This window comes from Anguilla anguilla, chromosome 1 (genome assembly GCF_013347855.1).
Source record: "Anguilla anguilla isolate fAngAng1 chromosome 1, fAngAng1.pri, whole genome shotgun sequence".
Taxonomy (NCBI): Eukaryota; Metazoa; Chordata; class Actinopteri; order Anguilliformes; family Anguillidae; genus Anguilla; species Anguilla anguilla.
The window spans coordinates 15,035,247-15,050,439 of NC_049201.1; the positions used below are offsets into that span (position 1 = coordinate 15,035,247).

The 15,193-nt window shown below is 43.8% G+C and overlaps 2 protein-coding genes across 14 annotated transcripts; one reads left to right on the plus strand and one right to left on the minus strand.

Moving 5' to 3' along the window:
* Nucleotides 1-97: 97 nt before the first annotated feature.
* LOC118229432 (cytochrome c oxidase assembly factor 8) lies at nt 98-6,021 on the minus strand. Of its 3 annotated transcripts, none has more exons than XM_035421399.1 (6): nt 5,969-6,021; nt 4,283-4,379; nt 2,581-2,778; nt 2,176-2,239; nt 1,619-1,709; nt 98-1,159 (listed from the first exon to the last, which is right to left on the minus strand). In XM_035421399.1, the coding sequence occupies exons 1-6, from the start codon at nt 6,004-6,006 to the stop codon at nt 1,051-1,053; spliced, it is 597 nt and encodes a 198-aa protein (XP_035277290.1). In that variant the 5' UTR covers nt 6,007-6,021; the 3' UTR covers nt 98-1,050. The 3 variants fall into 3 exon arrangements, with proteins under 3 accessions (XP_035277290.1, XP_035277271.1, XP_035277281.1); XM_035421380.1 differs by lacking the exon at nt 5,969-6,021 and adding an exon at nt 4,895-5,009; XM_035421390.1 differs by lacking the exon at nt 5,969-6,021 and having other exon boundaries at nt 4,283-4,456.
* bag5 (BCL2 associated athanogene 5) lies at nt 4,485-12,843 on the plus strand. 11 transcript variants are annotated; one of them, XM_035421348.1, is made up of 4 exons: nt 4,914-5,154; nt 9,658-9,768; nt 9,862-10,701; nt 11,267-12,843. In XM_035421348.1, the coding sequence occupies exons 3-4, from the start codon at nt 9,896-9,898 to the stop codon at nt 11,805-11,807; spliced, it is 1,347 nt and encodes a 448-aa protein (XP_035277239.1). In that variant the 5' UTR covers nt 4,914-5,154; nt 9,658-9,768; nt 9,862-9,895; the 3' UTR covers nt 11,808-12,843. The 11 variants fall into 11 exon arrangements, with proteins under 11 accessions (XP_035277180.1, XP_035277239.1, XP_035277214.1 ...); XM_035421323.1 differs by having other exon boundaries at nt 9,658-9,708; XM_035421362.1 differs by lacking the exon at nt 4,914-5,154 and adding an exon at nt 6,227-6,414.
* Nucleotides 12,844-15,193: the final 2,350 nt, after the last annotated feature.

Sequence of the window (15,193 nt, forward strand, 5' to 3'; positions counted from 1 at the left end):
TCTTTTTCAGCCGTAAACCGGAAGTAAGAATAATACAGGCAGTTAAAAAGCGTGTTTCCCCAAAAATTATTTAACTTGCAAATAAGATGTACACAAATTTTGTTCAGCGTTATTTATTTCTTCAAATAGATAGTTTCTTCATTAAAGGGCAAATTCCCAATACATTTATGTACATTTAGGTATTTACAGACATTCAGGCTATTTACATTTTGTCACAGAGCATCTTTGTCGGAGTCTCCGGCCTTTCATGCATACTAATGACTCGTGTCATATTTTCCCCAGTTAATGCTTGGCGTTAGTAAGAAAGTTGTAAGGGTATTACTAAACCGCAATAGCATGAAACGTAAAGTCATTTTCGCTGTTACTGCTAAAGCACCTTTGTTTATCCATAACACTAAACTTCCCTTTTTAAATAGCTAGCACTAATAAACCAGTTAACAATTGCCAAAAGGTAATACACTTACGATCCAGGGTTAAAACAGCATAGACCATTTTGTTTCAATTTGAAAATGCGATCTTATGTGCTTCTGGCATCATTGTCAGGACGGTGCTATGAACTAATACAATCTGTATGTCTGTAAAGGAAAGCAAGTACAATGATAACTGATTAATTAAATGAAATTCTAAATCACTAAGCCCATTCACATCTTCCAAATTTAATGAAATTATAAAGAGCATGAATAACACTTCTGTAGAACAAACTTGGGAGTTTTAGATCCACCCACCTGGATGGCGGATTTGCTATCGGATTCAAAATGAGTTTAGCTGTTTGTGCACCATGAAAACTTGCCTACATGAGCAAGCAGGCTGAAAACCAGAATGTGCCATGACCACATGTGAACAATTTGTGATGAGACACAAGATCGTGAAACAAAGACTGTGCTCACAAATTCACAAAAAGTTTTAAGAGACATTTAATCTATATGCATTCACACAAAATTTTGTCCTTTGTTGTGAAAATACCCATGCTGTCCTCTTGAAGTCATCAAACTCCTCATCAGACACAATCCAAGCAGGCAGTAAGTGTGCAGGCACCAACTTTATTGAGAATTATGTCAGCGAGGGGCCACTCCATCTCCCCTTCAGTCTCCGCCAGGCCCTGTGAAGGACCACTCTCCCCATGAGAAGGGTGATGGTGAAGTTGCGTTTATACCATTCCCTGTGAAGGCAAGAGCATGCCTTGAGAAAACTGCACTATGCGGAAAACAGCTCCGCGCTACCTACTGAATGTCATGCCATAGCTAACACACCATTTGGAACAAGCTAACATCACTTAAGCAACACGCTGCCAGTTCAGATCCCTTCCTCTGCAGGGTCCAGTTACAGGCAGCTCCTTACAGGACTTGATTTAGCTGAATTATTAAGCAGGGAGCTCTGTGAAGGAATGTATGGGGAGGGCTGTCTGCTGAATAGTCTGGACAAGAGAGAAATATAAGCCTTTGTTGCTGCCGCCTTGCTGAAAGATTTACGCTTGATTTGTAATTGGTTTCCGTTGTCTCCATCCTAGCTGTGCTTAATGGAATATTTGCTCTCATTTCTGTCGCAGAACTATTTTATTTCTTCTAATGCTTACAAATGACAGGCTTGTAAAATTCAGATTATTTCAGGCAAAACTCACTTGTTATAATTGGAGTGTTTGGTGCAGTTCTTTTCCAAGAAGTCTTTGTAAAAAACTGCCATGTCTTCAGTGCTCAGCATTCTCTTCCTCCCTGAAAACCATAGGTATGTAAGCATCTCTCAAAATTGCAATATAGGGGGCAGCAATATACAAATCATACCATAACATTGCTAGTCCCATGTAACAATAACAATATATTTACCTCATTTTTTTGTTGAATATCTTTATATTGTGCTAACCAGCATGTGTCATTAGACAGCTGGGTAATTCTAGCATCAAATGTGACATTAAGTATACGTATATAATGGTTTTCATTGCATGTTTCTTCACACCAACATGTGAAAGAATAAGGAAAGAAGCTAAATTAATCAATCAAATAGAAGATCAGTTTAGTGTAGGAGCAAGAAGAGGACACATTTTAATGCTGCCACTATGTGACATTATTGTTACTAACATGTATTGCACACCATCCCTGGTTAAGCCATAACACGTACAAACCTAGCTGAAAACTGAGGTGGAAAATAGACGACCCAAGAAGTAGTACTGGAATTGCTCACCGTTCTCATCTCTACGACTTAGGCCGTTTGCCTTCAGGAACCTATGAATAAACTCATCTTTTTCCTGATTGGGGAGAAAATGAGGAAAAAATGCATTTACTTCTCAAACTTATACATCTCATACGTCGAGATTATATCTGAAAAATAAGCGTGAAGTATTGTATGTATATATATATATATATATATATATATATATATATATATATATATGTGAGAAACATGTATCAATAAAATGCACAGAACAGACAAGTTCCCATAAAAAAGGTTAAAGGCATATGAACAATTCATAAAAAGTTAAAGATTGCCCTCTTCTGGTAAAACACAAAAATGCAGGAGCATCTATGTTCATTGAATTAATGTTGAAAATTTTTATTTATAAAATTACAAGCTTATAAATGAGCTAACCTTGCTGAAAGTGACATTCTGACTTGACCAGAATTGATGGTTCCAGTCCTCGGTCTCTTGTCTGAGGTGCCTTAAACGTCTCTCAAGTGAACTCTCATTTTCAGGGATATGGTATATGATTGGCCGGAGATTTGACAGCCTGTCTGGGGGGCCAATCCAGTCATGCTTGGAGCTAGCAACAGGTGCAAAACTGGACCTCTGAGAAGACAGGGGACACGCATTGTGAAGTGTAGTGACATTCAAAATTCTTGGACAACAGCAGCCCACCTATAAGATGGTGAGTTGGCAAAAGTGGATCAAGCTCCCCAAAGACATGTTCATACAATGTGCCATGGAGTACATTGTACACACTTCGAGAATGAAAAGATATTCAATGAAAATTGACAGTACTACTTCAGAAACTTTCAAATATTAACTAGTGTAAATATACATTAAACACAGTACAGACTGGTATATTTATATCATGCAAATTACATGGCATCTCCAGCCTTTTTTATAATTATTACATAAAAATGAACCCTTTTCTTTGTTCAGACTACATCAAAGATCAGAAGGAAAGAAAAACAAGTATATATATCGGTGTAGGAAACATCATGTAGCCTCAAGCAATGAATCTCCTGGCTATCTGAATGGAAACAAACTGAAATGAAAGTACTGTATAATTCACCTCATTTTCACTTTTTGAGGTTACAGGCAGGTAGTATTTAGTATTTAGGCTTTAGTATTTCCTCAGTGCTTCTTCTCCACTGTAAATCAGGGCTGCCCAACCCTGGGGTATGCTTGTACCTTGGTTTCTTTTGTTGATTGTTTCTTCCCTGTGTTGTAAAGCGTCTTTGAGACTATGAAAAGCGCTATATAAAATTAATTTATTATTATTATTATTATTATTATTATTATTATTATTATTGTTTGATCTACCGTCCTGTAGGGTTCCATTCCAACCCTAATACACCTCATTCAAGAGTTAGATGTCTCGTTGAGCTGCTAATTAGTACAAAGAGATCTCCGAAATTAGAGTTGAAACGAAAACCTAGTAGCTAGATCTCCAGGAACAGGGTTGGGCAGCCCTGCTGTAAATCGTTCTGGATGAATGCAATGCAATGGGATGTGAGTTTAAAGTAACATGAATTATTTAGCTGCCATCTAGAATCGTCCACCCCCCGCATTTTCTGCAGTTATCATACATTTACAGACAAAAGTGGGCGTACTGTGCTTCCAATGCCACTAGCTTGGAGCAGAGAAGGGTTGTGGACTCGCCTACGGAACACTTAAAATTACTCGTTATATAACGATAGCCCGCTGATAACATGGCAGACAATACAGCTAAAAATTGAAGTAACGTTTAATCACATGCCACCGCGGGTTGGCAGAAGAGCTAGCTAGTGCACTAGCTTAGCATATAGCCAACTATTATTCAGTTGTTGCAGTTACCTTGCTGGTGCTAACGAATAGGGAAGGACAATAGGAATCCATTTAGCAACAAAATGCACAAAGAAAAGCATGGGCCACGCTGTAAAAACAATCGAACTGGAACAGTTAGCTTGTCTTCCTTGAATACAATGATACATTGCTCGTAGTCTGTCCGTAAATAAAATACACACATTTAGCTAGAAACAACATCCATACATATAGCTAGCTGGTTGATAGAGCATTGCTTAAAAAGTTAGAAATCAGTACATAACTTTACTGTAAACCCACACACCTTGGCTGTCTTCTGGTTCTGACCGTTGTTTGGCTCGTGCGTGCGGTGTGTTCGACGACTGACACACACGTTCCTGATCGGCCGGAGTCTAGGAAGGCTGTGGTGGAGGGATGATCTCCATAACTGACAGCATATTGTTTTAACATTCATTTTACTAGATTTATTAGATTTTCTTGAAAATCGTCTCACTCAATAACAACGAAATCGACCAGAACATCGCCAAGTATGCTAGTGAGCATGACAAGCAACGACACACGTTGGGCGACCAAAACCTTCACGGGATTGCTCGGTGTTCTGCAGTCACAGGGCACACTGGCTAGGTACTTATTTACTTGAACAATAAATTAACAATTTCTGTCATTCCCAAAATACACTTCAAGTATTGTTTAGACGTGTCAGCTATAATTGCTAGCTAGTGTTTCATAGACGAATGGCGCTTTATTCTGGCTAAATAGCACATACTAGCTAACGTTAGCTAGACTAGCAACATAATTAACCACATGTGACATTAACGCACAATAACTTGGGTGCCTAGCTGCGTGACTTATGGAAATGGAGGCCAAACAATGTCTAATGATTATTTAAATATGTTTTGAGATAAACGAGTATTACCAACTCATGAATAGTGTTCCTGTTGCTACGGCCACTGGTTCCAACCGAGAGTGACGTAGTCTAAAGGCACTCAGGTTCATGTTGCTAGCTTGCTAGCTGGGCTAGCGGTAGCTGGACTAACCTATTTGGAGCCGGGAGCCTTTGGTGTTATCTCGCTTGGCCAGCTTCACTCTGCATCCCTCCCTGTTCTGCGTGTGATGTGGATTGCTTATTTATCTCTCATTCCACACTGCTCCGATGGCTGTTCGATGGCTATGCAGGTAAATTTACAAGTTGAGATCATACAGTTGTTGTAGCTTCGGTGTAGCTAAATTGATGCGCCGTTCATGAAGTAACTTAGCTAGCTTGCTACTAGCTAACACAATTCAGAAATATTTGCTTAATGTTGCTGTGCTTACGACGTGGACGATGGGAGTTGAGATGCCTCTCCCTATCACTAGACAATCAGGTCTAGCTAGCTAGACCATGTACCCAACGTTGCCATGCTGAGTAATTTAGTGAGCCACTGCCTTGAAAGCAGTTTGGTGAATGGTACATAATGAATGTTTAACTTTGTCGAGCTAGCTAACTTGCCAAATAATTGGATGTTTGTAGAGTTAGCTAATTTCACCTTGGACGATGTAACGTTAGCCAACTACCTAGCTAACGTGTTTCCATCTATTGTCAGCGTTAGATAATTGATTTAGGTAGTTAGCTAGTTTGTGTAAGTGGTGGAATTAGATATGGACCGCAGTGCGATCTTTGTTGTCATCTAACTCTCATTTAGACTAGTCTATTATCTTACAATTCTGTGGCACTAGTACTTCTGAAACAGTTTCAAATCACGACAGTGATCCTATATGCTAGCTAAACTAGCTATGTCTGTTTTGTCAATAAAAGATTAAACCACCTTTAAGGGGAACTTTGTATAGGCCCAGTTTCTTTGCGCTGTCATTATCATGTAGCGGGGATTATTGTTTCGGATGGGCCCTAGCAGAAATAAAATGCACAGGATCAGAGATTAACTCATCTGCTCTTTGCTGTGATGTGGTCTGCGTTTGTCCCACAGACCGTGGTTTGTCCTCGTTAGCTTACGTTGCGACAGCTCCGGATCCCCCTTCTGCTGAGCACATTTTGGTACTCCCACTTTCTCCATTTGTGCGTGGGAGGGGGCGACAATGCAGCGATGCCCAACGCGAGGTTAATTTTGCTGTAAGGAACCAGAAAAGCTGATGTTACAAATTATTTGACACTCAAGTATTTGAATGCCACCGCACGCCGATGTTTTAGCTGATGGAAACTGACATCTTTAGCAATGTGCGCGAATGTCTTTGGCGCTTTGAAAAGGTGAGACATTTCTTGCGTATCTCTGAAGGTGGTGAGACATAGCACTTGTCAGATAGCTGGCTAGCTAGCTTGCTTGCTAAGAACAGCTCATTCGTCTGCCAGAGGTTGAAAATGTCTCCTGGTAGCTGACAAAATCACACAAAATACATATCAGAAGCGGGACTGCAATCGGGAGCAATGGCGAGGAATAAGCGGTATGGAAATATGCTTTATGGCTATGAATAAAGAGCAAGTGTTTTATGGCAAAGAAAAGCTATATATTTATTGACAGGTGAATATTAGAGATAGCTAGATTGCTTGTGTTCATTTTTGCCGTATATATTAATCCTATGTTTAATTAATTATATATGAGACAGTGTATCGGAGACACTGTGTTGTATGTACGTGTTAGTTCGTGTTTTATGATGGGTGTGCCAACCAGAGGTAACCAAAATTGGTCAACAGCCGCATTCAATTAGGAAATAACTATATATGGAGCATTTCACTTGTGTGAATCTTTGCTCAGGGGTGAGGGACAAGTTATCATATACAGTCGCATCTTTTTGGAGCAATGTCAGTTTTGGTTTTGAATCATGTCAGAAAGGCCAATACACACACCGCTAGTACAGAGTCGTTTGAGATTGAATCACTGAGCGTAGTGACATTCACTATATTGCAGTAAGAATTTTTTCTTACAAGAATGGACATAGGGCTAACGTTCAAATGCAGAAAGCATCACATGGCCAATTCCCAGGGCTTCCAGAGGAGTCTTGTGGTGAACCAGCAAACTCGGACTTTGCCAGCTGTTGGTTTTCTCAGAGAAAGCATCTCCGGCATTGGCATCTCCTGCCCCCTGAGAATTTGGACCTGCACAGCCACATGATCTTGTTGCTGAGTGAGAGTGTAAACATCAGGAGAGACAGCAGCTGTGGTGTTTCTGGGCATAATGACTCATCCTGTACTGACCCAGTCAGTCAATATATGTATTTTCTCTCTTGTAGGCTAATTGTAGCATACAGTGTAAAAAAAAGGCTATGACTCATGTAGTTGTTTTCTCCGCCATTTGTAGGTGAATGCTTTATTATAAGGCAGAATCAGTTCCTAGTCTTCCTTTAGCTTACACCATTTTTTAAATGTCCTCTTTTTCATCTGTGGAAAAAAATTACATTTTAAATATGTCAGCACCTATGCAGACTTTTCTACTGAGAGCAGTCTTTTAGTGGTCTAATGTTTGTGCTTATTCTGGAGTTCTAGAGCCCATGAACATAGTGACAATTTGCATGTTATTGCATGATGATCTTTAGTGATCACACTAGTTTCTGAAGTACAGGTATCTAAATTGCACAGTTAGAATAGTGGAAAGCATTTATTGTATACTCCGTATATTTTAAAAATCATTTGTTTCTACTCTAAAATCTGGAGTCTTGTGCTCTCTCCAGTTGTAAATTTTTTGAGAGCCTGTCGAGACAGAATCAGCACAAATTCAGACTTATGTGTAACCTGTTATATAAAAACGAAAGACAAGGAATCTTCAGACTCGTTCATGTCCCTGGAGGCCTGTTCCATTGCTGTCAGATCACTCTTTCACTGATGTTCAGGGGTGGCTGCTGTAGTTGCACATAACGTTTAGCATTCTAGGAATTAATAGTTCATTATCACATTCTTTAGGTATTACTACTATAATTAAATAGGGATCTTTTTATTTATTTTTTGTGAAGACTGACACAGAACTGGAACAGAATTTAGAGGTAAACCTTTTGATGAATGAGTGGCTTTCACTGGAAATCTGTTTATGCTGCCAAATTTGTACCATCGTGTACATACCTGAAGTAAGCTAATGTTTTGAAATCCCGGTGGGATATGATGCTGTCGCTTTAAGATCTAGTACAAGCTGTGGGCCAAATCTGTGGTGACGTCACTGTGAAATAGTTGCAGTGTTTCCTACCGATAAAACATTCTTCAGTATCTTCAGTGACTGAATGCCAGTGGCGCATAACTTATTGGTGTATTTCGGAACTAGCAGCTCATGAGCTCATTCAATGGCACCTTTCTCAGCTGTAATTGTAAGTAACATTGCGCTTGATGCATTTCTGCAGCATTCCCTTTTGTGCCAGCTAGTTTATCTGTCTTTATGTAGTATAATTCTTTCTATTCAGGATATAAATATCCTTATTGTTACATGAACACTGTAAAAACAGACATTGGGCAGGTCCTTGCTGCACTGTATTTGTAAGCAATGCTGTTGAATACATTGTTACAGCATTTTATTTAAGACCACCTTATCTTTCTCCGTTCATGCAGTTTATTCTGCTGATCAAAAAAGAAATGTTTCTGCTCTATTATTACCACTGCAAAAACAGGAATGAATATGTGGCAATTCGTTAATATTGACTTGGTTAACTTATACTTGGGATTTTAAAAGTACTAGTGGCAGCGACAATTGCATGTATTTTTTTAAATCGTTTTGCATCTAATTAGACTATGCTCTATTCTATTCGGCTCCAGTGGAACTAATTAATGCTTATTTATTAAGTGTGACAAAAGGAAATTTGAACTGTCAACTTTGGGATGTAAAAATCTCATGCTATTAATACATTCACAGATTTAATTAGCCTCATTGTGATGAAATGTGTTAGCACGTGCTTTGACACACAATGGCATGAAGTAAGGTTAACTCTTTGAACCCTCAGGTGATTTAGTTGTTTTTCCACTGTCCTCAGTTTTTTTTACAGATGAAACGGGTTTATCCAATAGATAACCCCTTATTGTGTTCACAAGACTTGTCCCTATGAAGCCGGATATAATATTGATTAGTTGGTAGACCCAACCTCAATCATTTTCGCGTACTAAAAAAAAGTGTGTTCACCTGAGTGTATCTCCAAAATCAAAAGTGTCAGTTCAGGTATATCATCATACATTACAAGAGCAGGAGTAACCACATCATAGTGCCATGTCAATAGGACATGCCATTGCTTTATAATGTATGAAAATATCAGCAGAATACCTGGCAGAAATATGCTTAGAGAACTGAAATGGCTAAATAAAACCATTTTCTTCTATTTTGACACTACAACTAATTTGAACGATGAATAACTATGTTTAACAATAATACATTTAAAAAAAAATTGAATCAACATTATATAAAACTATAAGATAAAACAAAAATAAATGTCTTTTTAAAATAACTATGCATGTAACTACTAATTATATTTTTTGCCATGAACTGAATTGGGCTACAAACTATTGAAGTAGGTGACGCAGTTTGAGTATAACTGTAAGTTTTGTATTGCCTGTAAAACAACGGTCATGTTGCAACAGTTATAATTGTCAATATAATGTTCAGGTGTTTGCATTTCAGGTGGTGTCAGGTTAAGGGCACCTACTGTTCATCTCCCGACACTGATGCATGTGACTGGCCCATGTGACTGTTAATCAGTGACCGTGTTTTTCTCCTACAGGTACCCACGTGATTTGGAATAAGGAACCCCCCGTGTACGCTGCATGCATTTGTAAGATTGCAGAAGTGAAGTAGAAAAGGCTATAACTGAGTCTGTCCCCTGAAAGTGCAGGTTGGAGCCCCCCTCCCTCCTCCCTATGGCTGTGTGAATGTGTGCTGCTCTGCTGTGCACTAATGCGCTGGGGTCTGTGCTCCTGTTTCACAGCCTGTTCGGGAAGCCCTTTGATGGTGGGAAGAGGATGGATAATGGCAGCCAGCACCCCTCCATGTTGCGCCTGCAGGAGATCCAGCAGGAGGTGGCCCGGCTGGGCCAGCAGGTGTGCACCTTCAGCGGGCTGCAGAGCGACCGCGAGTACCGGCGGCTGGAGCGCGAGCTGAGCCGGCTGCAGATGGAGGTGGACCAGGTGGAGACGGAGGGCAAGGCCGAGCTGCAGCAGGCCCGCAAGCGGGCGGCCCAGGAGCTGGAGGGGCTCCTGCGCTACCTGGAGGAGAACGCCACGCACCCGTCCCGCCTGGCCATCGAGGAGCTGAGCCAGGAGGCGCAGCGGCTGGTGGAGCAGGGCGTGGTGGAGCCGCAGCGGGCGGGCGCGGCCGAGATCGGCGACGAGCTGGTGGACGCCATCCAGGAGCTGGTGCTGCGGCTGACGCAGGTGAAGACGGGCGGGCGCGTGCCCCTGCGCAAGGCCCGCTACCGGGCGCTGACGCGCGTGTGCGCCGTGCAGGACGTCATCGAGGGCCGCGCCCGCCAGCAGACGCTGCCGCTGCCGCTGTCCGAGGGCACGCACGCCGCCGTGCAGCGCATCAACCAGGTGATGGTGCAGGTGAGCGGCGCACGCAGCCAGCTGGTGGCGCTGCTGATGGGCCTGAGCGGGCGGGACAGCTGCGCCCACCTCTCCCGCGTCCTCACTGAGCTGCTGGTGGAGCTGGACGCCCTGGACGTGTCCGGCAACGCGTCCGTCAGAAACTACCGCAAGCGCGTGGTGGAGGAGATCAACGGCCTGCTCAAGCACCTGGACCTGGAGGGCGAGGGAGACGACACGTGCAGGTAGGACATGGCGCTCGACTGTGCCAGCTAGACGCACCATCTCCAGCTCGGTTTCACTGAGAACAGGACACTGGAGTTGACCTTTTTCAACTCTTAACCCATTAATGCCCAGATTTTTCCCAGAGATTTCTTACATAAGCATCTGTAGTCATCCAAAAAATATTCACAGATGGAAAAAGAGCAGTAGAGACTTCAGCACCTTTAGTTGCCCGTGGGCTTAAATGGGTAATATATGGCTCGTGTCTGAAATGTCGAAGCTGTTGAATGGTGAACTCTCAGCACTCGAAGCTGAGTCGGACATGTGTGTACAGAGCCAGTAAATTTAAAAGGCCTCCTTGTCATGTTTATAAGCTGACATTAACGTATTCCATAACCCTCAGCCACAGGTGTTCCCTCCTGCTGCATGCCAAAACAGCACAAGTCCTCTAGCAGTTGTCAGTTTGTGTGCTAAGCTGAATTTTTATGTGTTTTTTTTAAGCTAATCTCTGAGCTTTTCTCTTGTGTTCGGTCCTTTAATGTAAATGAAGAGAAGGCAGGCCCTCACCTGTGTGACGTGTGCTTGCAGATACGATCTGGCCCAGAACGATTCCATCCGGCAGATCGAGGCGGTGCGCGGGCGGGTGGCCCAGCTCCAGGGCGAGGTGCTGCGTCAGGGCGGGGCCGGCGAGTTCAGCTTCAAGCCCAAGGCGGAGCTGCAGAGCCTCCTGACGCACCTGGACCAGGTGGACACCGCCCGCAACCCCTGCATCCGCGAGGCCCGCCGCCGAGCCGTGCTGGAGCTGCAGGCCGTCATCACCTTCCTGGACCTGCGGGAGGCGCTGGAGAGGCGGCAGCCGGGCCCCGAGGAGCACCCCTCGCACCGGGCCGTGTGGCAGGTCCTGGCCAGCCTGTCGGACCTGCAGGCCCAGGTCCTGGGCTTCGACGGCAAGCGCGCCGACAAGAGCTACATGGTGCTGGAGGAGCTCCTGACCAAGCAGCTGCTGGCCCTGGACGCCGTGGACCCGCAGGGCGACCAGATGACCAAAGCCGCCCGCAAGCAGGCCGTCAAACTGGCCCAGAACATCCTCAGCTACCTGGACATGAAGACTGACGAGTGGGAGTATTGACCCCTCCCACCGGGACCACCCCCCACCCCGTGTGTCCGCTCCCAAACGCAGATGGCATGATGTCATATCACCCACTGATCTGTAGACTGGAAATGGCCTCCTGTATGATGGCTGTGTGTGTACATATAACATATGAAGGTAATCTATGTATTGGGAGTGTGTAAATATTAACGGAGCGCTAGAGTGCACTGCAGTGGTGGCCCCCATTTTGCCATCTCCCCGTCTGATCCGTGGAAAACCGAATAGTGATTCATTTGTTGGAGAGGAAACCGCATATTACTCTTCCATTGTGTGCTTGAAGTATCTGCAGCATCCCTGAACGCCTGCTTGTGATTTTTGATCGTCCTTGTCGGTGCGGTGCTGGAAGCTGGACCAGAAGCCTGCTGGGTCTGCTTTCTGCTCGGCCGGAGAGCAATTCCCTCAGTGACAAGGGACCAACCTTGCATTTTTTTTTTAAAAACGATGGCTCTGCAATTCCTTTTATCCGCACAAGATTTAGTCTATCAGAAAAACGGCCCAAAATATCTATTGCCAGAAATTATGCACTTTATTTATAGAATGTGTTTTATTTGTCTGTTATAAATTCAGCTCCAGATACGCTTTCAAGCAGCTGCAGTGCAAGATCTCCACCCTACCACGCTGTCACCACCATATCACGCAGAGGTTAAAAACCACCTCCTGCGCTGTATCCTTATACAGTAACGTGGAGGGGGAATTGCATGAAATCCAGCTAGGAGCATGAAAAAGCTTCCCCTGTGGAATGAGCTGAGAGACCAGCCTATCAGAAGCGCCATCAAACAAGCAACCGAAGGGCCTGCCTTTGTCTGTCGGAGTCTGCCTGGACTTGTGAACGCGCGGTGGTGAAGAGCCCGGCTGCTCGCTCGCTCGCTCGCTCGCTCTTATTTTTAACCGCGTAAAGGAAAGAGCCTTGGCTGGGTAAGCCAGAGGCCAGGGGTGTCGCGTTTGAAGCGCGGACGGTGATCAGAGCGGACAGGGTGGATCTCTGCTCCGAGTCGCGCGCGCGGGGGGGGGGGGGGGGGGGGGGCAGCCATTTCATCCGGGCCATGTGCCTTGCCTGTGTACCGAGGGAGAGGGGAGGTCTCTCCTTCCCCTGCTGAATTATTCATTCCAAGCACAAAGCCGGGCGGTCGGTCCCTTCCAAAGCCGGGAGCTCGGAACAGTTCCGCGAGGACTGGCTCGAGCCGGGGGAAACGCTCTGTGGCACGGCGCGGCGTGTCCGCGGTGCTCCGTACTGGAGCGAGCACAGGCTGCCGGCTCACATTTGCACTTACAGCTTGTGCGGTTGTAACCCCACCCCACCCCTCAGTGGTACCCCACCACCCCTCAGTGGACCCCCGTGTCCATCCGCCCTCAGCCAGTCGCTCATTTCCTGTGCCCCGTGCTCTCTCCCGTCTGCACGGTGTCCAGCGCTTTGAGGCTAGCAGTTCTGCCCTCTTGGCCGTAATGACTTAGGAGTGCCCAGGCAGCGGATTAGACCGGACAGCCATCGTACGGCACATCTGCCACAGCAACGACCATCCGCAGAGCAGCTCGTCGGCATAATCCACTGCAACAACTGCAGCGTCCTGGTTGCAGCAAGATGTCAGCCAATCAGATACCGCACTGTACAATGGACAATGTATAGGAACTACAGACAGTATTACAACAACAGCATTCTCCCAACCGTTCTGTTATACTTTATGAATGTGCTCTTGATTTGTGGGAACCAGTTCCTTTTAAAGAGAAAGGAAGTTGTTTTTCCTTTTGAGAGTGGGTAGCTATGTTCTCCAAGAATAGGAGATGTTATCTTTCTGTCACCAACTGTCAGTTAGTAATAGGTCAAATATCCAGTTTTTGTTTTGTCTATTTATTTTCCAAAGGTATGTTTGTAATGAGTAGAAAGCAAAGTGTGCTTTTAGAGCAGGGGTGTCAAGCAGTATTGCAATAATTGCAAATATATATCTCCTTTCCAGGGCACTCTTCTGACAAACGATTTAATAAATCGTCTCAAACAGTCAACATGCATTTTTTCATGGCTACTCACGGCTGAAACAGATTGCATATAACCAAGTTTTCTACTAGAAAATGTATTTTAAAGATATTGAAAACAATGATTTTTTCAGTGGAGTAACTTTTAAGGTTAAGGGCACATTTAAAAAATTTTAATAATCATTTATTAGAGAAGAACTCGCAATTGCTAGTAACGAGGTGACTTAACTTATTAAGATGAGGTCGCAACGAAAAGCAGCATGCACCGATACTCTCTGGGAAAGAAATTTGACACCCCTGCTCAAAGGGTGTTCTGACCTTGGAGTAACTCGATGAGACGAGACCAGGCGAACCGCTACATGTTCAGCTCACACGGGGTTAACCCCTGAACGACGAGGGCTTTTCTCTCGCCAGTCAACTGGAGAGGTACAGCAGGGAAGCATCTCTTTAAAATACGATGCAGTGTTCTTCTGTTAGTGTCAGGCTTCAGCCCTGTGTGTCTTTTCATATCTCCAGCTTCTCAAGACCAGGGCTGTTCGAGGAAAAAAAAAAGACTGCATTTTACTTAGCCAATTTTACTTCAAAAGTAAAGATGAGAGGGAAAGAAAATTCAGAATCTGAATTTAAGAACAGCGTTCTGACACAGCTTCAGTGGCACTCTAGAGATGTAACATGTCTGTTAAGGTGCTCCCATTAAAGGGCATGCAATCGTGTGTGTCGAGGATGGGAGAGGAGAACCAGACCAGGCCGGACAGGAATGCCACACTGGAGTAGCTGCTGACACAGAAATGCTTCACAGCTCAACTCCAGCAAAGCTTTAGCCCCTCGCCGAGCTGAAACCTTCCGTCTATCATGGGAAAGTGAGAAAATACCACAACTAGAATGTAGCAATTGAGGAATGTCATAGTAGTGTCTCCAAGTACCAAAGCTATTTTTGCATTCTTTTTTTCCATCATTTATAAAGAAAAAAAATATTTTGTAATCGTAAGGAGCCAGCAGTAAGGGTTTATAAAGAGGCCTGATGGCGCTCTTGGTTTTCATCAGTTGGGTGTTCCAGGGCATGATTTGGGCCAGAACGTCTCGCGTTTACACATTGTTCATTTCTGTGTTTGGCTGCTTTTCATGGTGATATTTTGTTTAAAAGTTGTAAATATTATGAAGTGATAAATATTTATCAAGGTATTAAGAAAAGAAAGTGTCACCATTAAAAAAAAAGATGATTGTGATAGGCTTATTGTGTTTGTGAGTCAAACGGGAGATGCTTGTACAAAAGCATTGAGGTTGTAACTGTGTGAATGCTTCAGTAAAAGGTCTGTTTCCTCTATGTTTTATTTTCCAGTCCAGCCAAATAAATGAGTCTCTATCTTGATGGTTTTGTGTGGAGACGTTTATTTTCC

Excerpts from the sequence above, each read along its gene's own strand:
- bag5 (XM_035421289.1), top strand. The coding sequence starts at position 4,508 with ATGCTAGTGAGCATGACAAGCAACGACACACGTTGGGCGACCAAAACC. Across the intron at positions 4,603-9,861 it reads TCACAGGGCACACTGGCTAG|CCTGTTCGGGAAGCCCTTTG; the intron begins GTACTTATTTAC and ends CCTGTTTCACAG. Across the intron at positions 10,702-11,266 it reads GAGGGAGACGACACGTGCAG|ATACGATCTGGCCCAGAACG; the intron begins GTAGGACATGGC and ends GTGTGCTTGCAG.
- LOC118229432 (XM_035421380.1), bottom strand. The coding sequence starts at position 4,974 with ATGAACCTGAGTGCCTTTAGACTACGTCACTCTCGGTTGGAACCAGTG. Across the intron at positions 4,380-4,894 it reads GGAACACTATTCATGAGTTG|CCTTCCTAGACTCCGGCCGA; the intron begins GTAATACTCGTT and ends CCTCCACCACAG. Across the intron at positions 1,710-2,175 it reads AAGTCGTAGAGATGAGAACG|GGAGGAAGAGAATGCTGAGC; the intron begins GTGAGCAATTCC and ends TATGGTTTTCAG.